The sequence below is a fragment of the Pelodiscus sinensis genome, chromosome 2 (assembly GCF_049634645.1).
Source record: "Pelodiscus sinensis isolate JC-2024 chromosome 2, ASM4963464v1, whole genome shotgun sequence".
In the NCBI taxonomy this organism is placed as follows: Eukaryota; Metazoa; Chordata; order Testudines; family Trionychidae; genus Pelodiscus; species Pelodiscus sinensis.
Genome location: NC_134712.1, coordinates 230,555,936 through 230,582,471, shown reverse-complemented (window position 1 = coordinate 230,582,471; position 26,536 = coordinate 230,555,936). Strand labels below are relative to the sequence as shown.

At 42.5% G+C, this 26,536-nt stretch overlaps 1 protein-coding gene across 2 annotated transcripts in view; it reads left to right on the top strand.

Moving 5' to 3' along the window:
- Positions 1 to 26,536, top strand: part of NRP1 (neuropilin 1) — a 171,750-nt gene that overhangs the window by 52,228 nt on the left and 92,986 nt on the right. For both annotated transcript variants that reach the window (XM_006120737.4, XM_075922674.1), the window contains exon 3: positions 19,906 to 20,087. In XM_006120737.4, the coding sequence (XP_006120799.1) occupies positions 19,906 to 20,087 (182 nt within the window). The remainder of the gene's footprint in view (positions 1 to 19,905; positions 20,088 to 26,536) is intronic.

Below are 26,536 nucleotides of genomic sequence, written 5' to 3'. Positions count from 1 at the left end.
ACAATGTCACAAATTGAGGTTATGTTACATTGTAAAATGTTAAAGGGAAATACACAGTAACACCTAGGCTATATGGCATTAAACAGATGAGTTCTTCACATTCAAAAGAGTTGTACATGAAAGGGGAAAAATGTTTCAGCATCAGAAAAGTCAGTTTGTTGTTTCTGAACTAAATAAAACAATGCTTGTCATCTTTCTAGTTATCAAATGGTTTATGCTGAGCAAGAGATCAACATACGTCATTTGAAATGAAAATGTTGAGCTTGGTTACTGTAGCCATTGATTTGGGATATTCTAGACACAGCAGTAAGCCAATACTTGCTCATTTTATACTTGTTTCCCGAAAAAACATTTTCATGATGACTGTCACTGGAAGTGGGGAGGGGAAAGAGGAGGCAGGATTGTTTTTCACAAGCCCTTTGATTAATACACACTATTAAATAACTACATTTAATTTCAACCACTAGATGAGTAATGATCATTTTAGAATTGTAAATCAAAATCTGCCCTGCACTGGAGTGGTACTGATTTTCACCCATCCTACCAAGGACCTCAGGAAGGATTACATCACAGGAGGACTCTGCAGGATACACTATCATGAAAGATTCCCTTTTTGTAGCTGTACAAGTCCAGTGAGCAACATAAGAAGTGAGGGCATTGTCCCACATCCACCCCAGCCTGCTTACACTAATTTGGTCAATTTGCACTCATAAGGTGTAGGAAGGGTAGACTACAGTCCTCTTTGTGCTAAGTACAGCAGAAGTAGGGGACGTACCTCAGCCCTTTCCCCATGTGCACTTTCATGGACAATATGGCCCATGGTATGTAACGACATCTTTCCTATTAAATGTTATTTGTGTCTGCTTCAGTTAGTATGTTGTTATTGTAAGTGCAGAGGAAGAGGGATGCAGTGCTACTTAATGTGATGGGGCTCTGCTCATTGTTTGGTGTCCAAAGATGCTAGTTCAATAGTAATATTCATAATTAATAGCCAGTCTATGAAGGTATAATTTCAGACTAAACCTCTGATCAGTGTTCTCTGTATTTTTTTCTATCCATATGCAGAATAAATATTGATATATGCAACAAGGCATGGGCACCACCAGTAAAAACACATGCTGCCAGCTATGGGCATGGTAGGTGCTCTGGTAATTAGCTGGGTGGCTTTTGAATTTCTCCTGGGTGGCCGCACAAGCACTCAGCTTACAGGGAACATTGCCCCTGATTATAGCTATAATTGAGACAGAATTAATCATATCCATTTTATCCATTTAATTGTAATGATCCAGCCAAATATAGGTATGTTGATGATAATGATTTATTGCTTCTCAAGAACCCATTTATTATATATCAGAGGGGTAGCCGTGTTAGTCTGAATCTGCAAAAGCGACGAGGAGTCCTGTGGCACCTTATAGACTAACCGAAGTGTTGGAGCATAAGCTTTCATGGGCAAAGACCCACTTCGTCAGATGCATGTAGTGGAAATTGCCAGAGGCAGATATAAATATGCAGGCCAGAATCAGGCTAGAGATGACAAGGTGGATCCAATCAGGGAGGATGAGGCCCACTTCTAGTAGCTGATCTGGAGGTGTGAATACCAAGAGAGGAGAAGCTGCTTTTGTAGTTAGCTAGCCATTCACAGTCTTTGTTTAATCCTGAGTTGATTGTGTCAAACTTGAAGAGGAACTGTAGCTCAGCAGTTTCTTTGAAGTCTGGTCCTGAAGTTTTTTTGCTGCAGGATGGCTACCTATAGATCTGCAATTGTGTGTCCAGGGAGATTGAAGTGTTCCTCTACAGGTTTTTGTATGTTGCCATTCCTAATATCTGATTTGTGTCCATTGATTCTTTTACGTAGGGACTTTCCAGTTTGGCCGATGTATATAGCAGAGGGGCATTGTTGGCACATGATGGCGTATATTACATTAGTAGATGTCCAGGAGACCTGTGATGGTGTTGCTGGTGTATATATGTGGGCAGAGTTGGCACCAAGGTTTGTTGCATGGTAGCATCCTGCAGCAAAAAAACTTCAGGACAGGAGAGTCCACATTACCAAAGCACATCGAAAAAGCGGTTAGCTTTTTTGAAAGATAGCGTCCACACTGAATGGGCGCTATCTCACATTTAAGTTGGGATTACTATGGACAGAGTGGCCACCAGGGCACCTGTGATTTTTTTCTCTTCCCTCTTCTTTCTAAAGAACTCCTCTTCCCCATCCACACATGCCTTTTTCCAAAAGAGCTCTTTCGGAAAAAGGCTTCTTCCTCATAGAAAGAGGTTTACCAATGTTGTAAAACCCCCTTTGTTCTTTCAACTTTTTTCAAAAGAACATGATTGCAATGTGGACATAAGTGAAGTTTTTTCAGAAAAATGGCTGGTTTTCAGAAAAAACTCTGTAGTGTAGACATAGCTTTAGGGTGTATCTAGACTACATGGCTCCGTCAACGGAGCCATGTAAATTAGTGTATTTGGCATAGTCAAGGAAGTGGGGATTTAAATAATCCCCGCTTCATTAAAATAAACATGGCCGCCACACTGTGCCGACGATCAGCTGATCTGGTAGTCTAGACACGGATCTGTCGGCTAGGGAAGCCTTTGCCGACCGATCCCTTATGCCTCGTGAAACAAGGTTTACAGGATCGGTCGGTAAAGGCTTCCTCAGTTGACAGATCTGCGTCTAGACTGATGCGCTGTGCCTGATCAGCTGATCATCAGCACAGCGCGGTGGCCATGTTTATTTTAATGAAGCGGGGACTATTTAAATCTCCGCTTCTTTGACTATGCCGAATACACTAATTTACATGGCTCTGTCGATGGAGCCATGTAGTCTAGACACACCCTTAGATTCCACAAAAGCTCTTACATAGCACTGTACATTTCTAGATCCACATGTGTGCATCATGCCAGGGAAAGGATGAGAGAGTGTGTGGCTGAGAGAACAATTACTTCCTTCCCTACCAAAACTTGACACTTATTTGTGAGTAAATTAATGCTGATCATGGATTCTCTACTGCATTGATTACAAGATCAAGGGAATTCCAGGGCAATGTAATTCTGGCTAGTGTCACATTGTCAGGAAACTGGAGAGGGCAAAGCTTAGTTTGGGGGGAGTTCAGAAACACAAGTCTCCAACAGCTTAGATGAATAACCCCCCCTTTTCTCCCCCCCATTGTTTCCATGCAGTAATAAGCTCTTTTTCACTTGCAAAATGACATCTGAGGAATACATCCTTTCTATGGGCATCAAAGGATTTGATCTGGAAAACATTTATGCGGTCTGATCCTGATCCAAATCTCAGAAAAATGACTAGATGTCAGTTCAGGCATCTCCTTTTGTGTGTGTACATCCAAGTTTGTTTTCATAAATGAACACTTAGTAGCACAGTATATGCTTTAGTTTATACTTGTGAAGCTAGGCAGGAATTTTATTTTTCAATTTTATTTTAAAATCGTTTAGGCCAAATCCATTTCTTCTGTCTCCACTGAAATCCATGAATTTACACAGGGGCCTGTTCTATTCATTTTCCTTTCTGTTACCTATTATCACATGCCATTAAAAAAGACTTTTTTTTTAATGAGAGGTAGATCATTGGGGTCGGATTTTTTTTTTTTTGTTTGTTTTTTTTTGTTGCTAAGTTGAATTACCCCATGCTCCAGCCCTAACAATACACTGTCACTATGCTCCGGGTCATATGGCTGACCTCAGCTAACAAGCTGTTCCTGCTTTTAGGCTACTGGGAATGTTTATTGGCCACTGTTTCCCTCAGTTCTGAGCACATAGTTATTTCTCAAGGCCCATGTAAAACATAAGGTCACAAAACCAATAAAAACAGTGACATTCTCTAGGATACATGACACAAATAACTAACTTTGGGCTCAGCAGTTTTAAACATCTATGGGATATTTTATCATAATATAAATACATACTCGAGTTATATTTACTTTTCAGATATATGACACAATAAAATGGTACTAAAGTTGCTTAACAGCATAAACTTTTATATATGGGTGCTTTGACATGGTACAACTTTATTCTGAACTCCACTATAAAAACAACATATTGTAATTCTGCATTAAATGAGGCTTACAGCAAATAGTGATCTGCTTTCCATAATTGTTAGGGCTTAGTTTATTTTATAAGAAAGTGACATAGAGGATATTATGGTATTTCCCCATGTATATGTCATGAATGGACTGAAACTTACAGAGTTTGTATTCTCTAGAAGCATATTTGTTTGACTAGTTGCACAGATGTACACAAACCCAAAATAAAAGCTATAAACACACCTTTTTACACTTAGAAGTTTCATTACTGTAAGTTGAAATTACACAAAGCAATATTATAGCAGAGCCGGTAGCAATAACTATAGTTAAGTTTGCACAACAGTTTCCATTCTAACCCCCTGATTTTAGTTACTTTAAAATGTTCATCTTTGAGGCTAATTTTTTCAGCCTTAGCCTCTGCCTAAGGGTGAATTTCTTTGGAAAGTCTTAGCAAAAGTGGTTCTTAAGTATAAGGAGACCGAATAAAAACCTGTACCTCCCATTTTAACAAAAATACAACTACTTGTGACATTTTTTCAAACAATTCTTCAGCCAAGCTTGCTGTGGGTAGAGAGCTGAAATTTGGCATGGAAATAGCCCTCAAGAAGGTAAAGGTGCCTTTCACTGCTCTAGTGAAATACGGTTTTTATTTGACTGAGCTGTGACTCCATGAGAGTTGTTTGGTATGCATATAATATAGTATATTTTGCCTGGTAAGTTTTTAGTTGATGTTGCTGTTATGCTGGTAAAGTGCATGTATCAGAAAGACTGTACATTAGTAACCTAATGGTATAGGGAAAATATGCTGAAAGTGCATGTAGACTAGGGATGTCAAAAAGCGGTTAATTAGGTAACCGTCTAACTGCTGAAAATCTCAGTGTTTGCATGGTTATATGTTGTGGGATCTGCAGTACAGTATAAAGCTTATACTTCAGAGCCCACAGTGTAGCTGGCTCCTTGGGAGTAGACTCAGTAGCCAGTGTGCGCCAGTATAAGCTTTATACGGCAGAGCCGGCAGCGTGAGTGGCAGCTGGCTCTCCGAGAGCCGGTGCACCCTGTAAGTCCACTTTTAAGCCAGTTCCCACCTGCAGCCTTGTTCCCTGGGAGCCGAATGCTGTCCCATGCTATGGTTCCAGTATAGAGCCAGAAGCAGGGGGTGGCAGCTGGCTTCCCAGGAGTGAAGCTAGACGTCTGTATGTAACTGTCACAGTAACCAATACATTCATGCTTATTGGTTAACCAATTAAATGGTTACACTATTATATAACTAATGCGGACTGAGGCAAACATTCCTCAAGACCCCGTCATTCAGTTCTGTTTGCCTGGCTTGGCGCAAAGCAGCTATAGGATTATGTAAGATGCTCAGAGATTCTCCCTCTACAAAATTTGTGTGATGTGAAGCAATTAAGGAGAGCTGTGTAGCTCCTTAGCTAGAGAGAGGCTGCTTCAGATCTCTGCTGCATGACAATGGGTGTTTCTGTGGTGCTTACTCAAGAATTCTCTATAATGCATTATACACATACTATAACATTATTCAAGCCAGTAAAGCTTCAAAGTCCTCAAAAGTGAAGCTCCACTTGTATAATATTTTAAGATATTCCATTTAAAAAATAGCTTAGGCTATGTCTACACTACAGCACTAATTCGAACTAACTTAATTCGAATTAGTTAATTCGAACTAAGCTAATTCGAATTAGTGCATCTAGACCTAAAAACTAGTTCGAATTAGCATTTTACTAATTCGAACTAGCATGTCCACATTGAGTGGACCCTGAACTGAGGTTAAGGATGGCCGGAAGCAGTGCCGACAGGACATCAGGTTTGGACTTAGAGCTTGGAGCTGCTGTCTCAGGCTAGCAGAGGGCTGTGCTTAAAGGGACCTGACTCCCACCCCGGACAGACAGTTCTCAGGGGTTCCCCGCTTGCAAAGCAGTCCTGGCTTGGAGTGCCCTGAGTGCCCACACTGGGCACATCACAGCACTCGGCCATCAGCCCGGCTGCACTTACCACAGGCTGCCATCCGGAGGGGGGGGGGTCAATCAAGGGGCTTCAGGAGAGCTTCCACCCCGAGAAGCCCACAGAGCCACCCCAGTCCTCCCCATCGGGGGCTCGTACCTCATTCCTCCCTCACCTCCTTCCACTTACCCCTCCCTAGCCCCCCTTCCTGATGTACAAAATAAAGGACACGTGTGTTCAAAAATAGAAACTCTCTTTATTGAACAAAACTCAGGGAAACTGGGAAAAGGAGGTGGGAGAGGGGAAAAGAGAGGTTGGGAGAGGGGAGAGCAACTAAAATGAACAGGGGTTTGGAACAGGTCCCATATGAAGAGAGGCTAAAGAGACTGGGACTTTTCAGCTTAGAAAAGAGGAGACTGAGGAGGGATATGATAGAGGTCTATAAAAGCATGAGTGGTGTGGAGAGGGTGCATAAAGAAAAGTTCTTCATTAGTTCCCATAATAGAAGGACTAGAGGACACCAAATGAAATGAATGGGTAGCAGGCTTCAAACTAGTAACAGAAAGTTGTTCTTCACAAAGCAAAGAGTCAACCTGTGGAACTCCTTGCTGCAGGAGGCTGTGAAGGATAGAACTAGAACAGAGTTTAATGAGAAGTTAGATAAAGTCATGGAGGTTGGGTCCATGGAGTGCTATTAGCCAGGGGGTAGAAATGGTGTCCCTGGCCTCTGTTTGTGGAAGGCTGGAGATGGATGGCACGAGACAAATGGCTTGGTCATTGTTTCGGTCCATCCCCTCCAGGGTCCCTAGTGTTGGCCACTGTCGGCAGACAGGCTACTGAGGTAGATGGACCTTTGGTCTGATCCAGTACGGACATTCTAAGCTCAGGGCTCAGGGTCGGGGGTCTCAGTGGACCACCTTGATTTTCATGCAAACCTGCTCCCGGGTGGCCAGGCTGGCAGCTATCCTGCCCTAGACGGCCACTTTCCTGTGCCTAGTGCGCAGGTTGTAGATGAGGTCCACGATCTCCGCACTAGACCAGGCGGGCGCCCGCCTCTTGCGGACGCGGGCAGGCTCCTGGGAGCTGCCAGCTTGGTCCCGGGAAGAGGCGGAGGGCTGGATGGCACCGTGTAGCTGGTTCGTGCCATGCCAGGTGCAGGGTCTGCTGGCTGGGTGCTGGCAGGCTTGCACCTGGCACTGGCACCGTAGCCAGCCCGTGCCCCTTTAAGGGGTCCGGGGCCAGGAGGGGGGCAGACGAGTTTCCCTGGTGGTGCCCAGAGTGGTCACCCGGGAAAGCTGAGGAGGGCTAGCCTCCCACTAGTTCAAATTAAGTGGCTACACACCCCTTAATTCGAACTGCTTAATTCGAACTAGGCGTTAGTCCGCGTAGAATGAGGTTTACCTAGTTTGAATTAAGCGCTCCGCTAGTTCGAATTAAGTTCGAACTAGCGGTTTGTATGTGTAGCGCCTATCAAAGTTAATTCAAACTAACGGCTGTTAGTTTGAATTAACTTTGTAGTGTAGACATACCCTTAGAAAATTGCATATGAACTCTAGAACATTTCCATGATTCGAAGTCAAGAAATGTCAAATTTAAAGTTGCATGCACTACATTAATTCACTTTCCTTGTGAGTGTGCATTACAATACACACTTTGGCTACATGCTGTTTCTTGAATAATATAAATACTTCAAAAAATCTGCACTTACGTACACATACTCTCATACTGTGCTACTGTACACATGGCAGTGAAAGAACATTCATGGAAATCATGTATATGAAAAGAACACAGCATATCAGACTTACATAACATACCCTTTACTAAAGCCCCAATCCCACAGCAGATTCCCCAATGTGTAAGCATCTACCGAGAGGGAAGTGTTATGCAGAAGGTGACCAAAGTGGACAACACAGAGTAAGCATGGATTTTGTTGAACCACACATCCATTCTCTTTACCATAGCTTATAAATTAAAAGATAGGTATAAATAGCCATCACTTTACTTCATTTACCAAGCTTCAATACATGGTTGCCATGGAAGAAAATTGTAATAACTTGTACTCTACAGCTGATCGGTATGATCACAATTTCCTTCCTCCTTTTGGTCTCACTGAATGTGGATGTTGACTGCCCTCAACGGATAAAGATTTTAGATTTTCCAAAGCTTGAAAGTGATTTTATGTTCTGAACTTTCACATTTTCAGTGAAAAATTAACATCTACCTAATACTTTTATGAGCAGAGTTCTGAAGGTTATGTTTAATCCACTACACAGATCCCAATAGGATCATTACAAATTAAACAGCAGTTCAAAACTCCTAAATTGAGTGATATGAGGTTGCAATCATATTAAAAGTCTCCTTTTTATTTTTACAGAAAAAAAAAAGATCACAAGGATTCTGATCTCATTTTAATAGGAACTTGACTCCATATTTTTTAGATTTCAAGGCAGCAATCCTGGTTGTTTCATAATGTATCAATTAAAAGGACTTTTTAAATTAATTCTGCATTATATTTCAACCATACTAATACAATTGCAAATGATTAATTCAGTCAAGCACATCGAAATAAATTATTGATGGAGTTAGTGTTTATATATATATATATATATATATATATATATATATATATATATACCTGTCTTAGCTCCATTACAGAAAATTGCACTAATTAACCTATTTTTAGCAATTGTACTAGTACATGACCTAATATAGCCCGACTCACAGTTATTCTAGGACTTAAAATGTCTCCAGATTTCTGTCACACTTATTGCAAATCAGTGTCTCAGGATTAAGCCCTTTCCCACTGAAGCTGGCAGGAGTCTTTCCACTGATATCAATGAGAGTTAGATCAAGACCCCCAAAAAGGTGCTGTAGTAGTTAAAGTGAAGCAAAAGAAGTCCAGAAATCTGAGTTCTGTTCCTGGTTGTGCCTGGACTTCCTATAAGGCCTTTAGCAAGACATCTTTTTCTACCTCAGTATCTTCATTTGGAAAATGAGAACAACAATTACCCACTTTAGTCCACAGCAGAATTGTGAACTTTGACTCATTAATAATTTGAAATATTTGGATGGAGGCACTTTAGTAATGAAAAGCATTCTGATTGATAGATGTCTCTTGGGAGGTCATAAAGCCAATACTTGGGGATTTTTAAATTTTTTTTTAATTGTCTGAGCTAATTTGTGAATTTTGGTAATTAATATTTTACATTCAGAAGCCTATAGTAATATGAGGTATCTCCTACCAACAATATTTACTTCCCTTCCTCCCATCACCTTTCAGCTTTATCCAATCACAAAGACAATTATAGAACATTTCATCAGTTTCATAAATTTTTGTCTTCCTAGATGTAGCAATAGCTTTAAGACAATCAATAAAAATTAGACTGCATTTCATTTTGTGGACAACAGTGGAAAGTTGGCAAGAAGAGAGATTTTGCAGTGAAATAGGGAGGTTAACAAGTTGTAAATGACGCTAATATCTTCCAGATGGTACATTTTACTTGGGAACTGAGTTTAGAGTAATTAAAAGCATGTGAATTTCCTATAAATACTGAACTTCAGCAGTTTGACACTGGAACGCTCTATCTTCTCTGAAATCTTTGAACTGCTAAGTGTTCCTCCCCCCACCTCCACCTTAAAGTAGAACTCTTCGATTTTGGAATCTTTCTTAGTTAATGGTTTTCTATGCTAGAAAAGTTATGAACCAAAGTTCTTTAGTAAATTCACTTAGAATTAAATGTTTCTTCCTAGAAGCATTTTCCATTTTTATGTTTTGGGATTATTATTGTTTCTATGATTGATCCTACAACCACTGAAATAATGAGAGTTTTACCACTAACTTCATGATCAAGTCTTTTATTTGGTAAAATGTCTTTTGCAGAAAAGATTTCTGAATACAGGAAGTCCTCCACTTATGAATGGGTTGTGTCCAAAAGTTTATTTGTAAGTTAGTTGTTTGGAACTTGGAATGAGTTTTCCCATAGAAACAATAGTTTGGTTCTCAGGCTAGCCCACAAAAAACCTATTTAACCCATACTGTAGCTAAAATACTGTATATTTGTAATGAAAATAGTAGAAGTGGGTGGGGGGGTATTTAACTGGGAATGCTGGCACTTGGCAATAGGTAGGGGAAGAGGTATAGGTGAGATGTAGGTGAGAGGATTATTCTAGGAGGGGTGGGTGAGATTTTGTGGCCTGCACTGTGCAGGGGGTCAGACTAGATGATCAAAATGGTCCCTTCTGACCTTAAAGTCTATGAGTCTATGAGGTAGGTGGAAATTCTGATGGGGACTTTTGGGCATCCCCTGACCACTGCCACTCCTCCCCACAGGCTCTGCACCAGCTCCTGCAACCAGCCACATTCACTGGCTGCAGCCCGCCACTCCCCGCCTCCCCGGTGAGTGTGGACTGCAAGACTCTAGAAGAGCAAGGGGTGGCTGGAGAGAAGTGGCAGTTTTCCCTTCATAGCGCCACTACTCTCCAGCCACTGGCTATGCAACCGCACCCTGCTTCTCTGGAGTCCTCCAGCCAGCAGTTGTGCTGCTTGCCACTGCCTGTGGGGTTTTTTTTTTTTTTTTTGCCTGATCCCCTGAGGCTGCAGGTAAGCTTTTGTTTTATTGTGTAGATACTTGTAAGTTGGATGTTTGTAACTTGGGGAGTGCCTGTATCTTACTGCTTGGTAGCACATGTGTCTGAGAGCAAACCTTGAGGACCTGGTTCACAGAGTTGTGTTGGTGGTAGAAGGTGGGCTGGAGGTAGGCTGCCTTGAGAAACCAAGCTCTGGCCCAAGCTACAGTGACTAAACTGCTATTTTTTGTGCACCGTCGGCACAAGTCTATGGACCCAAGCTGAGAGACTTGCTCCCAGATGCAGTGTAGATATACACTAGTGCAGCCCAATGGCAGCTCCATTGGAAATTAGCAAATGTAGCCCTGGACTCATACTTTCTTACCTATTGTAGAAGACATTATTGAACTCTCTCCTATGATGAAAGGAATAGTTCATCAGATATTCATTTCTGGGTCAAGATTTTCCAACTGTAATTTGATCAAAAGAAGAATCATATTAAATAAATGTTAAAATAAAACCATATTGTTTCCTCACTCATGAAACCCATGCAGCCAGATGAGTATGCTAAGCAGGATTTGGACCGGAGTGAACAAACACTATAAAAAAATCATGGCTACACAAGAAACCCAGAAGTGTCTGAGCAACAGGGGTATGTCTACACTACCCTCCTAGTTCGAACTAGGAGGGTAATGTAGGCATACCGCACTTGCAAATGAAGCCCGGGATTTGAATTTCCCGGGCTTCATTTGCATAAGCGGGGAGCCGCCATTTTTAAAACCCCACTGGTGTACCGGTAGTTCGGAATAGGAAGCCTAGTCCGAACTACCTAGTTCGAGCCCCGGGGTTCGAACCAGCGGGGTTTTAAAAATGGCAGCTCCCCCCTTATGCAAATGAAGCCCGGGAAATTCAAATCCCGGGCTTCATTTGCAAGTGCGGTATGCCTACATTACCCCGCTAGTTCGAACTAGCGGGGTAGTGTAGACATACCCCAAGAGAGGCTGTCAAAGTGATGACTATAAAAGTAAATTGCAAAAAATAAAGTATGTGATTTAAATATCCATCACATTGACAATTGTAAATTAGCTGTATGACTATGTGCTGCCCTTTTATATCGTAGCCCAGGCAGAGGGTGGGAAGGTAGCTGAAAACTCAACCAGAGCTGTTCAGACTTTGGAGGGCCCCTTTTCCCTACAATGTAACTTAGCCTCTGGTGCGTTGTCTGTTTTGGTAGCTACTCCAGTCTGCACTTTGGACTTCAGTGCTTCCTGGAATCTCCATAGCCCAGTATTCTATAGCCCAAGTCTTTTCTTTCCCTGAGTTTCTACCCTTGTCCACCTCCTATGCTGGAATTTGAGAAGGGATCCTTAGGAGACAACCTTGTGGCTGTCTCCATGGTTTCTGCATCAGGGGAATTCTCCCCGACCTGGACTCTGAGGTTTTAGGGCCCCTTATTTTGGGGAACCTGACTTGTTATCAACCAAAACATCCAAAAGTCTTGTAAAGTTGTCTAGCAGCACTATGAGATGGTAAAGAGTAGGGTGGCCTGGGTAAACTCTCCCAGCTATAAAATGAGAGTTACCAGAGACTAGTCAATCCAGACAGAAGGTTCTGATGAAGGAAAGAGTGGCTAAGTCTGGGTATGTCTACACTACAAAGTTAGTTCGAACTAACTTAGTTCGAATTAGTTAATTCGAACTAAGCTAGTTCGAACTAACGCGTCTAGAACTAAAAACTAGTTCGAACTAGCGTTTTGCTAGTTCGAACTAGCAAGTCCACATTGAGTGGACTCTGAACAGGGCTTAAGGATGGCCGGAAGCAGTGCCGGCAGGGCATAAAAGGAGGACTTAGAGCATGGAGATGCTGTCTCAGGCTAGCCGAGGGCTGCGCTTAAAGGGTCCCGACCCCCACCCCGGACACACAGTTCTAAGGGGTGCCCCGCTTGCAAAGAAGTTCTGGCTTGGAGTGCCCTGAGTGCCCACACTGGGCACATCACACCACTCGGCCATCAGCCCAGCTGCACTTGCCGCAGGCTGCCATCTGGGGAGAGGGAGTAATTGGGGGGCTGCAGGAGAGCTTCCACCCCCAGAAGCCCGCAGAGCCAGCCCAGTCCTCCCCATCGGGGGCTCATACCCCATTCCTCCCTCACCTCCTTCCACTTACCCTTCCTTAGCCCCCTTTCTTATTGATGTACAAAATAAAGATAACGTTTCTTCCAACATTGACTCTGTCTTTATTGAAAAAAAACTGGGGGAGACTGGGAAAAGGAGGTGGGAGAGGGGAAGAGAAAGGCTGGGAGAGGGGAGGGCAACTAACATGATCAGGGGTTGGGAACAGGTCCCAGATGAAGAGAGGCTACAGAGACTGGGACTGTTCAGCTTAGAAAAGAGGAGACGGAGGGGGGACAGGATAGAGGTCTCTAAAAGCAGGGGTTGGGTGGAGAGGGTGCATTCAGAAAAGTTCTTCCTGAGTTCCCATAAAGAAGGACTAGAGGACACCAAAGGAAAGGAATGGGTAGCAGGCTTGAAACTAGTAAGAGAAAGTTGTTCTTCTTGACAAAGCAAATAGTTAACCTGTGGAACTCCTTGCTGCAGGAGGCTGTGAAGGCTACAACTAGAACAGAGTTTAAAGGGAAGTGAGATCAAGTCATGGAGGTTGGGTCCATGGAGTCCTATTAGCCAGAGGGTAGGAGTGGTGTCCCTGCCCAAAGTTTGTGGAAGGCTGGAGAGGGATGGCACGAGACAAATGGCTTGTCATTGTCTTCGGTCCATCCCCTCCAGGGTCCCTAGGGTTGGCCTCTGTCGGCAGACAGGCTACTGGGCTAGATGGACCTTTGGTCTGATCCAGTACGGCCATTGTAAGCTCAGGGCTCAGTGTCGGGGGTCTCAGTGGACCCCCTTGATTTTCATGCACACCTGGTCCTGGGTGGCCAGGCTGGCAGCTCTCCTGCCCTAGACGGCCACTTTCCTGTGCCTAGTGCGGAGATCGTGGACGAGGTCCACGATGTCCGCACTAGCCCAGGAAGGTGCCCGCCTCTTGCGGTCCAGGGCAAGCTCCCGGGAGCCGCCAGCCTGGTCCCGGCAAGAGGGGGTGGGCTGGGGGGCATCGGGTGGGTGGCTCTGTGCTGTGCCAGGTGCAGGGTCTGCTAGCTGGGTGCTGGCAGGCTTGCACCTGGCACGGGCACCGTAGCCAGCCCGTGCCCCTTTAAGGGGTCCGGGGCCGGGAGGGGGGCATAGAGTTTCCCTGGTGTTGGCCAGAGTGGCCACCAGGGAAACCTGGGGAGGGCTAGCCTCCCACTAGTTCGAACTAAAGGGCTACACAGCCCTTAGTTCGAACTAGCTAGTTCGAACTAGGCGTTAGTCCTCGTAAAATGAGGTTTTCCTAGTTCGAACTAAGCGCTCCGCTAGTTCGATTCAAATTCGAACTAGCGGAGCGCTAGTGTAGCACCTATTAAAGTTAGTTCGAACTAACGTCCGTTAGTTCGAACTAACTTTGTAGTGTAGACATACCCTCTGACTGCAGGAGCCAGAAAGTGATCTTAGTTTGGATTGTGTTTGGTTTTTTTTAATGGTACTTTTCCTATGGTTCTTAATAAACTCAGTTTATGCTGGTATTCTTGAGTTCTTACATTTCTTAGGTTCTGAGCTTTGGAATTCTGATTACCCTATGTCACAGGTATCACAAATAAATTTACGACAGTAAACTCCACGCTCTTGAGTGTGCTATCAATCAGTCATGGGGCAATACTTATGGGCTGTGTCTACACTGGCAAGTTATTCCAGAAAAATCAGCCGCTTTTCCAGAAAAACTTGCCAGCTGTCTACACTGGCTGCTTGAATTTCCGGAAAAGCACTGACGATCTAATGTAAAATCATCAGTGCTTTTCCAGAAAAACTATGCTGCTCCCATTCGGGCAAAAGTCTTTTTCCGGAAAACTGTTCCGGAAAAGGACCAGTGTAGACAGCACAGTAGTGTTTTCCGCAAAAAAGCCCCGATCACGAAAATGGTGATCGGGGCTTTTTTGCGGAAAAGCGCATCTAGATTGGCCACGGACGCTTTTCCGGAAAAAGTGCTTTTCCAGAAAAGCGTCCTGCCAATCTAGATGCGCTTTTCTGAAAATGCTTTTAATGGAAAACTTTTCCGTTAAAAGCATTTCCGGAAAATCATGCCAGTGTAGACTTAGCCATGACGTAATGAAATTTGCAACTCTTTTTTTAGTTTTCCTCTTACTCTGTCCTTCTGTTGATCTAAAGCATAGCCATGTGGGTAGGAGACAAAAATCTAGGATGTAGGCAAACGTCCCTCTCCAAAGGGGAAATAAGTTCTCAGTTACACAAGTAGTTTGACCCACTAATTATCCAACAAACAGTGGGGAGAAATAAGGAGTTTTGAGGCTAATGAACCTCTCAAAATTCTCTGCGCTTCTCCTCATGGGGAACATCCTTAACAGCCCTCACAGATCTTCTGTAGAATGAATCAGTTAGGTGTACATTCTGCTTGCTTTGTTATCTTTAAAACAATCAGATGATAACATATAAAGTACATACACATTAAGGTAATATAAACAGTCCCCTCTTTCTTACACATGTAAACAATTTTCATTTGGCGACTTAAATCCAACCAAAATTGAATGGTGCCAGTTCTTAACTATATCCCATAGGGTATTACTCTTGGTTTGTAGAGATATTTGAGCCCTTGCTGAACAAAACATTAATGATCAGCCAATAGAAACAAATTATAATAGGTCTCAGAAAATGTGTGTGTGTGTGTGTGTGTGTGTGATGTACTAATCTAAATTACCCATGTCTGGTCACTCAACAGTTCAAAGGGTCAAGTGACAGAATTATCAGTTTCAGTAGCGTGTGTGTTTGTGTGCATGAGTCTCTGGGAAGAAGATTTTACAGTAAAAGCAATGAGATCCTGCTGCCTTAATAACGGAAAATCTTCTGACGCTGTGCATAGCTTGGTCCAATAGTTTCAGCAGCAGGCAATGCTTTATAGCAGTCCGACTTTACCTTCAATAGCAAGACATGCTAGGGTGCATTTCAGAGGCCACTAACATATTCAGAAGAGGAAAAACACAGTTAAGCAGAGCACTGTAATCTCCTGTTTGAAGCTGAGAATGAAGAATTCTCCAAAAGCCATGTTTCGTAGTTAATTACATTTTTCATTGCTCATTGCTCTTTTTTATAGGTGCTGTCGGACCCTTTTCCTGAATCTGTAATTCACACTCTCACACTTTCCAAAATGTGAATGAGTTTTTTGAAACTCCTATATGAATGCTTGAAAGAATTCTATATTCTCTCATCATTCTGATGGGAATTTTTCCCAGGAATTGTTTTACTGAAACCATAACATTAGAACTGTCTAGTAGCAGTATGTGCAGCCACTGACCGGTGGGGAAGGCAAGTGAGTGGTCTATTGAGCTATTGAGCAACAGAGAACTACATTCAGCCCTTCTAGGCCACAAAGAGCTTTGCTGGCTGCCATGTGAAATCTTTAAGTATGGTGGGTATGGAAATCCCAAAGGAACTCAGAAATTCAAAAACAGGATGTTATGGATATATTTACTGTACCTTGGGCACCTCCAAGCTAATATCCAAATGCTACTCATGTAGGGCAGAGATTTCTTCATTCCACACATGCATTAACACCATGCTTTTTCACTTAAAGCTTCAAGTAGCATTTAGCTCCATATTTATATTTACATGTCTGTGCTGTAAACCCTACAGGACGATAACATTACAAGAAATATTTGCCACACCATTGGCAGCAATGAATTCCCAACTGGGAAATCCAAATTTGCAAACTCAGTATTCTGGGCTATCAGCCAAGACTGTCTGGGTGCGCTGCTGAGGTGACACATTCAGTCTCCTCAGAGGGATGCCAGCTGCAACCCTGGCACAGCATTTTCTCCTGACAAACTTATGGAGCGGAACTAGTACCAACTCCAGAGGGATATGCAAGCTGGTTTCTTAGCTTCTTTGGCAACAACAGCGTTTTCAAGTTGTGACTGTAAAGTCTCCTAATTACAAGGACTGTTGTTTGTGGTACACTTTGCTCTCTGTTTGGTGGTATTTTGCTAAAATGATTGAAGCACTTTAGTTTCCAAATATAAACCACTATAATCCAGAGTAAGCAGAATACTAGACCCAAATATACAGCAGCTCATCTATAAAATGTAGCTTCCACTGTCAAAAAATCTAAATCTATTTGTTAGAATAGATTTGGAGTTACCAAACAGAAGTCCACATACTTGTTGTGTGGGACTGATATCTAAATCTCCATCTCTCTCTTGCCTTCCACTCACAGCTAGGTGTCTCTAATGGTCCTTATTACTTTTCTAAAGTGAAAGAGAGAAAACTGTCACCTAAAAACCCTCTGATTTTCAACAGGTCTATATCTCTCTCATGCTACTTGCATATAAATTGCAAAATCCACAAGAATCCAGACGATTACTATCAAAATTGTGTCACCTACAGATGCATATCAGGCAGACCACAGACACTGACCATTGTAAATTACAGTTCACTTTCTCTCATTCTGAATAGTGGCAGCATTCAGATAAGTTATTGCTATAGAGGAAGATACAAAGAGAGGATTTCATTTGAGTATCTTTTGCTGTGCTTAGTGGGGAATCTGGTACCTCATGTGTAGTATTCGTTCTGGTTGCATAGAAGAGCCCTACATATATTTGGAATACATATATATGTATAAATATGTATATATTTATATACATGGGATGACAAACGGCGGCGAAATCCACTCACCAGTCCTGCACCGCGCATGCGTCAGACCCGCATTGTGCATGTGCATGCCGCCGGTGAACAGGGCGACCAGCTGAAATCTACTTGCCACGGGCAAGTAGATACACTGATTTGTTGAGCCCTGTTTATATATGACCTGCAATGGAAAAAATATATCGTTTGCATGCTTTGTTTGCTTCTTTATGATTTACATAAATGGCAAGAAATGTGTTTTATAGTTTTAATAAATATTCACAGGTGGGGTTCTTGATTTTACTTTGGAAATTCAGATATACAGTAGTTTGAGCTGGAAGGTTCTATGACAAACTAATGAAATGACATCATTAGTGTCCGGAAAGTAAATATTCAGCATCTGAGAAGAGAAAAGCCATGTGATCAGCCTGTTTAAAATGCTCTCTCTCTCTTCTTCTTTGTCTTTTTTATTAACCCTGTAACTTTGATGTTTATTGAACATTCTGGAGAAAGGATGTCTTTGTTAAAGGTTCAGTACCCTGACCTGTTCCATTAAGGTGTAAGAACTGATCAAATTAATCCTCTGAGACATCCAATACATTTTCTAGGACAATTAAAGTTGATGTTCATGAACATATTTCTAAAGGCATAATAATGAAATAAAAAATAAAATAAAATCTCACATCTTTCACACATTTTACTATATCATAAAAGGTTTTTTTAAAGGTCACAAGCCCAACTTAAAAAATATTTTCAAGTCACCATTTACACATGAAACATCTGTAAAAAGTATCTTAAAAGGGAACGTTTCCTCTTTGTGTTTCCATCACTTTGAAATGGGATAGTTAAATTAACTGGCTGAGCAATTGCTACTAGTCACATCAGATACATCAAAAGAAATACAGTTATCACAATATTTCACATATGTTAATGCTTACAGTTCCATCAGTGTCAGCTTTATTTTTTTATATATGTATACCAAAGCTGGCATATAATTGTAACTGATGAGGTAATGTCATTTTTAATTTAAAGAGCCTTATGCTGACCACTTTAACTAGTGATATCATCTTTGCTGTTGTCTCATGGGACTTCATGTAAACATAAGTCATGTGCCCTAAATTGTTTGTATCAGGGTTGTTAAAAGTGATTTTGGTCATCATTTTTTCTTGGGCCTCTTTAAAATTGCCAGATGCAGTTTATATTGCTATTTTTTAGCCATTTTTGGTATATTAATGTATCTCAGGACATTTCAATGCATGTGATAGAAGAATAAAAGGCTAAAGCAAATTAACTGCATCATTTTAATGTCAATTGTAACATATATAATGTTGTAAGAAACAAATGAAGTTGTCTGGCTAACAGCAACTTGATGACTAAAAAGGCAATATGGATGACACACCTATTAATACATCACTGCAGGCAGACAAAAGCTTTCCAATGTCTCAGCCTCTTTATTATTAAAAATGGGCCCAAAACACAATGGGAGTACAGAGTACCATCAAATTTTAGGAAAGGTTGAATCTGGTTCTGACAACTATACCCTGTCTCCACTAGGGACTGACACAAATCTCCAGAATCATCCACCAATGAACCATTGAAATCTTTGACTCATGGCCAAATCCTACATCTCAAGCCTTTCTTGATTATTTTTCTTTCTAATAAGGCTCAAGCTTGCCTGTTAATGAGCCTCCTCAACTCTACTGAAGTCAGCTTTGCAGGATCAGGTCTTTGAAGATGACATCCTAGTTTACAGGACAGGGAAACATCATAGCATCACTACTGTCCCGAGGCAAAGATTTGCTATTAATCATTATTGGCAGATTTTTAACTCCACTGGTAATGCTTAGAGGAATCAAGCAGATATACAAAAGTTAAGGACCTGCTCCAAAGAGTTCAGTGATCATATGCTGTACAAATATGAATGTTATAACACTTCATTTAAACCAACTCAATTTAAATATCTAAACAAGGATATCATGTAAAAAAAGTTTTGTCTGAAGGAAATCGAGTGTTCTAATTAAAGTGTGGATTGTAAGAATTGTTCCATTTCTGCCCAACTACATGAAAAATGACAGGTTTTCTGCCAGTGGTCTGGAATGTAGTGAAGTTTTGAACTAAATCAAATGTTTAGGGATTCATTTATTATTCTGTGGCCATATATTTAGAGGGTAGTGTACAGAAATCAAAGTATTGTTCAGAGAGAGCGCCAGCCAAAGAGACATTTTGAATTCATAACAGAACTTCACAGTTTGAAAAGAATGCTATGCATTATGTATTGATAACACCACCATAGACAAAGGAGCACAATTTAATAATACAGAATTGTGCTCATGAGATTTCCTTTTTTTTTTTTTTTTTTGTTAATTGGTTACTTAAGCTGACATTGTCTGCAAGCATAATGGACGCCATTCTTCCTAATAGTTCCATGTTGCCAGATGATGTCTACAGACATGATGTAGTCCATTTTAATTATTTCATTTTGCTTACATCTCTCAGCATAATGCAGTTTCCAAGCAGGCTAACATTTTTCTTGATTATCTATGTAGTGTAGCAATGGTTTCTAAATTAATTAAATCTCTTTCTTTCCTGGAAGTTTAAGTTTTTTTCTTCCATTTATCCATCAGGTATGATTACGTTGAAGTGATTGATGGAGATAATGCAAATGGGCGTGTATGGGGAAAGTACTGTGGAAAAATTGCTCCTGCTCCTCTGGTGTCTTCAGGACCATTTCTCCTTATTAAATTTGTTTCTGATTATGAAACTCATGGAGCAGGATTTTCCATTCGCTATGAAGTTTACAAAAGAGGTGAGCAAATGATCTATTATTATGTAGCACACAGTCCATGGTTTTGGTTTTGATTTCCATGGATTTGATTTGGATTTGAAAAAGTTTATCATAGTTCTTGAGAACAAAGGGAAGGCTACGTCTTTTGGAAAGTCAAGAATTTGGTTGTAGATTAATGTTTTATTGCTAGTATCCTCCATGTGCAAGGGCAGGTTGTCAGCTGGTGTAAATAACCATCGCTCCAATGCATGCGCTCCAGCCGAGGATCTACATCTCTGAATGCAATCTGATAGCATTCAGCAGCATGTTTTCTACAATATTGTTTATTTAGATTTTTTAATTGTTGGTTTTCTTTCTTTGTGTTGACTATCATCCTGTCATTTATAATGTTTCCACCTTATCACACTGTAACCTTTGTAGTCCCTTGCTTATTTGGTTAGTGCTTTGCTTTGCATTCCCCAAAGATACCCATGGGCTCAGAATGGACCTGGCTACACATGGCCAGCAGATGATGGAATGATCAGAATGGTGTCACTTTCACTATTTGTTTTTTGGAGGCAGAGGTTCACACTGCTTTCAAGCTCATTCTGGTGGCTGACTATAGAGGCGCTTCAGTAAAGGCCATCAAGCATGGGCAGCTGTATGTGCAGAAGAAAACATCTGGGAGAGAAGCTGCCAGGATTAATAGGCTCAGAAAAAGGCCCTACTTTGATCAGCTCATTTGCTGAATCACTTTCTGTAGGATGGTGAGATCATTTTTTGGCATACACCTTAGCTGTAGTTGGAGGGAGATAGATAAATCACACATTAAGAAGCTAGGAGGCCCCATAGCAAAACTGGGTAATAAAGGCATAGATATACAAAGAGTGTTACTTTATAGGAACCTTTGACAGCATAAGCATTTGGTGCTAGATTTTCAAAGTCCCCAAGCTCAGAATTTCAAGTGCTCAGCACCTTTAAATGAGACCGCATTTTCAAAAAGAGTTCCTATTTATGCACCTGAATCAGGGCCACATTTTAAAATGTGCTTAGCACCCATCAGCCCCTACTGTGACTCCAATGGCCAGATTTTCAAAATAATTCAGACAAAGGTGCCATTTCGGGCAGGTGGGGGAGGGGGAGGTTGCAGCTGTGCGCTCTGGGATGCAGCTTGATTTTCATCCCATTACCTGGATGCTAAGGGAGTGAGGGGAAAGTGTTTGCATTCTTTGCATGCCTGTTACACCTGGTGCGTGAAGGCTGCTCACCATCCAGGTGTGAGAGGAATACATGGAATGCACGCACTTTCCCCTCACTCCCTTAGCATCCGTGGCACGGGATGAAAAGCAAGCTGCATCCCAGAGCACACGGCTGCTGCTGCCACCACACACCCAAAATGGCACCCTTGAATTCAGCATCAGATGAGTTGAGCTCTTCTGAAAACCAGCCACTTATTCAGGTGCCAAAATGGGGGCTTAGTATTTTGAAAATCTGTTCCTTAGATTTTTAGTGCTTGCAATTACTAAACTTTCCTCTTTAAAAGGAATTAAAATGCAAGTACAAGAAAAAGCAAAATGCAAAAATGACCTGTGGAAACAAGCTCTTTTTGAAAATGAACATTTTCAGATGAAGACCTTTTTCATGATAGTCCAGAGATAACACTGTGTGTGAACAAAAATATTGTATTTATTTCCCCATGTGGTCATCAAGGTTACGTCTAGACCACAGGCTTTTATTGACAGAGACTTTGTCGACACATAGTGTTGACAAAACCTCTGTTGACAAAGAGCATCTAGACTACAGCCAGTTCTGTCGACAAAGCAAGCTGCTTTTTTGACAGAGAGTCCAGACATTCTCTTTTGAAAAAGCACAGTGTGGATGCAATAGCTCCTTTTTTCGACATTACTCTGTCGAAAAAAGGTATTATTCCTCACAGAGGTTTACTGCCGTCTGAGGTTTACCACCGTTGACAAAACTGCCATGTTCTGTCAAGTTACTGTCGCCAGAACTCGGTGGTAATATAGACACAGGTATAGTTTTGTTGACAAAAGTCCACTTTTGTCGACAAAACCCTCTAGTATAGACACACCCTTAAATCCCACACCGATAAACATTAATTATGTTAAGGTAATATTACAATCAACATCTAACATAAACAAAAAAGTAAGGACACTTAAAATTATGACTCCCAAAGAAGCTTCAAAACTGGCTCCTGCTATCTATACTTAAATTAAGGCACACATCATCCCATCTACAGAGGTGGGAAATGTTACATATGCAAAAAGGTTATGAGTTACTGTTGCTACAGAAACACAGATACTGAATTTCCTGACCTTTGCACATTTAGTATCTCCCAGATAATATTAAATTATTGTTTACATTAAATGCATAGTCTACATACCGAGTAAATGAATAGTCAAATAAAGCAAATGAGTATATCCTATTATGTAGATACCTACTAATATGACAAACTCGGCCTTATTAGTCAGACACCTGCCATAAGACATTCTTCCCAGCTACACAGACATGAAAGGAAATATCAGATGAAAGATCCAGTATAATATAAATGGCATGTGTGATGCCAAGCTTCAGTGCAATACACATAGGGACAGCCATGAACAACACTTTGAAGGCATCCCTTAACTTGTTAAAGCTGTGTTACCCCACCTGGATCACATGGATAGGGCTAATTTTGATTGCTCAATCCTAAACAAAATCTCACTCAACAGCAGTCATAGAGAAGATTTAGAAGTGGAGTCCAAAGCTTTAAATATGACAAATGGGGTGAGCAAGAGAGTGGTGTTGGGAGAGGAGGTGCTGCCTGTAGAGTTGCCAGGTGTACGGTATTGGCCCGGACAGTCCGGTATTTGCAGCCTCTGTCCATTAAAAAACAAAACAAAAACAGAAAATACCGGATATGTAAAATGTCCAGTGTTTTCTGTTTGTCTTGGACATTCTTCCCCTGCTGCGTTTCATGGGGAAAGGGAGAGCGAAGTGTGGGGATTTAAAGGCGCTCGACTCTTTTTTTTTTTTTTGTGCAGTGGTTTCTTTTGTTATTGCTCAACCAATTTTTTCCCCGCCATGTTCGGTATTTTTTTATCTGGCAACCCTAGCTGCCTGATAACCAGGATCCCAAACTAAGGCCTGGCTGAATAGAAAATTAGATCAGCTTAACTATGTCAATCAGGTATAGCTGTCCCTTGGGTAGGGCGAATTCGGGCAATCACTGGGGACTCTGCATTTTTGGGGAGGGGTTCACAGGTCAGTGCCTCCCTCTCTCTCCTAGAACTTACTACTTGTTGCAGAGCAGTTGTTTTGTGGCATCAGAAGGTTCTAGCAGGAAGAGGAGAAGAGCGAGGGAATAACGCACTAAAGGAGAGGAGCAGAGCAGGAAAAGGTGGCGAAGAGGCAGGGTAAGGACAGGGTAGGGCATTGGGGGAAGAGATGGAGTGGAAATGGGATCTGGGCAGAGCTGGAGAGGAACTTGCCCCCCTCCCCCAACAGATTAGAGACACTGGTTGATTTGGCCCATGCCTCACAGCCCTGCAGTCAGGAGTGTGAAAATCCACACTGCTAAGGATTATTTTTAAGCCAACCTAGTTTCCCATTACACATCACTAGTTTGATGAAGAATTATTCCACCAACCTAAATGATACCTTTCACGGAGGCAGATTAGCTATGCTAATGGAAAAAACCCCTGTTGCATGCCTCCACTGAAGGGCTATGCCTACAACTGTGCAGATGCAATATGTCAAGTATAGACAAGCCCTAAGAAGCCAAGTGTAAACTCTGAAATGAAGCAGTGAGTCAGGTGGGATGGAGACCTATGCTAAAAGACATACTCTTCCCAGGGTTGAGCAAATAACTTGGAAGTGGGTAGCAGAGACCTCTGGTTCCCTCTCACTCACTCACTCACTCACACTCTCTCTCTCTCTCTCTGGGTATGTCTACACTACCCCGCTAGTTCGGACTAGCGGGGTAATGTAGGCATAACGCACTTGCAAATGAAGCCCGGGCTTCATTTGCAAGTGCGGTATGCCTACATTACCCTCCTAGTTCAAACTAGGAGGGTAGTGTAGACATACCCTCTCTCTCTCTCTCTCTCTCTCTTTCTCTCTCTCTCTCACATGCACAGTCTCCCCAGCTCAGATCTGGCTATTCATTGGATGCTTCTGACAAAGCCTCTTTCCCCCTCCCCACATGTTTCCCCACATGTTTCACTTCATGGAGTTCACTACACCCTCAAAGCTAGTTTAACTTCTGTAGACCTTGTGCAGAGAAAATAAAGAATCAGGACCTACGGAGGGCATATTGGTGAGGGTTCTCATTTGAATGAATTTTGTGCCCCTTGTACCACATTGATTTGAAATTGCTCAGGATAAGCCAGGGACTCAGGTGTGAGGATAAGGACCTGCCTTACACTCCTGCGGGTCAGGATTTGACTGCTTATTTTTCATACAACAATAATGACAATGACTTACATTAGTTATAAAACCTTTTATTTATATTCTCATAAAGCACCTCACAAACAGAGTAAAGGCGTATATCGAAATTACTTCAGTGTGATACATCACCCATCAGGTAAAGAGTAGCAACTGTTTAACTGCAATAGTAGCACTATAGAACAGTGAGCAAAGGGAGTGAAGATGAATACTCCATCCCATGGAAACTATAGGGGAAATTTTAATTACAGGTAAAATATAATTTTTCGGATGAGAATTAGTGATGCCACTAGGGCTTTAATATTAGCATTCTTCCAAAATGTGTATGACACCTTTTAAAGATCACTGGTGTTCAGGTCCTAAAAATTAACATTTGGGCTGTGTCTACATTGGCACCCCTTTCCAGAAAAGGGATGCTAATGAGACCAGTTGGAATTGCAAATGCCACGGGGGATTTAAATATCCCCCACAGCATTTGCATGAACATGGCTGCCGCTTTTTTCCGTCTCAGGGTTTTGCCGGAGAAAAGCGCCACTCTAGACGGGATCTTGCAGAAAATAAGCCCTTTTCCAGAAGATCCCTTATTCCTACTTTCAATAAGGGATCTTCCGGAAAAGGGCTTAATTTCCGCAAGATCCCGTCTAGACTGGCGCTTTTCTCCGGAAAAACCCCGAGCTGGAAAAAAGCGGCAGCCATGTTCATGCAAATGCCGCGGGGGATATTTAAATCCCCCACGGCATTTGCAATTCCGAAGTGTCTTATTAGCATCCCTTTTCTGGAAAGGGGTGCCAACGTAGACACAGCCTTAATGTTTGTGTCTAATTGAGGACTAAAATAATGGCGCTAACCTTCTAGGTCAACCTATCTCCGAAATGTTGAACTTACTTAGAGGGGTACCAAATCAATATAAAGTACAGTGTTTTGCATCATTTTCAAAAGCACCAGTTCTTATGATGTGATAGATATTAATATGCATATGTATGCAACAGGCCAGATTATTTTCAGTGAACAACTTAGTGGTCTCCAACTTTTTTAAGTACAAGATCAGTTTTTGAATTTAAGTCAGTCCGGGATCGACCTCAAATCGAAATATCCTTGCTCCACCCCTTTGCTGAGGCCCCACCCTCCTCACTCTGTGAATTTGGGATACTGGAGATGGGGACAGAGAGATGTCAGTGCCCCTTGCCTCTGTCTCCCTCACCCTGAACAACAAGCAGAAAGCTCCCAGGGGCATCTCTGAGGTTCTGGGCAGGAGCAGAATGGCAGTGCAGGGAGGGGCAGCTGAAGTGCCTGCCCTTGCTAGTCTTCCAGCCAAACCAATCAGGATCACCTGTCAGAGGCTCCAAGATCTACCGGTAGATCCCGTTATACTGGTTGGTGACTGACTTAGATTAAGGACATTTTCCAGGGTTCCCCTTGCTCACTTTGCTGCCATTCTCTTAGAGCAAGGCTTGGCAAAAGGGCCTCCATGGGCCAGATCCGGCCCTCCAAGAGGGTGAATCTGGCCTGTGGAGGCCCTGCCACTCCCCCGTCCCCAGGTCCTAATTGGCCTGGGGGTGGGGGGAGCGTGCCAAGCCTCCTCCGCTTTGCTTAAAAGCACCACGTGCTCCTGGCAGGATGGGAGAAGCTTTTAGACGGGTGTCCCCTCTGGCGCCGGGCTGCGCTGCCCTGGGAGAGGGTGAGCCAGGGAATGGGGAGGGAAGAGGGTCCTGACCAGACAGATCGCCAGCGCGGGGAAAGGGGCACAGCTGCTGGCGGGCTTTGTGCACAGGGTGGACTGGCCCACAGAGCTCTGTGCAGAAACAGGCGCAAATCCCCGCATCTGGCTACAGAGTGATCCTCTGCCCTGGTTGTCCCAATTCATAAGGAGTGATGCGCAGCTGGTGCTGCTGGTCCTCCACCTTCCCCAACCCCGCACAGGGGCTCCCTGGAAGAGCGAGTCACCCTGAGGCATGGGGCGTTTGTGGGGCACCTTTGAGTCTGGTGAGGGGGGTGATGATGCAAAGCTGGGCAAGACTGATTATGTCCCACCCTGTATGTGTACAGCC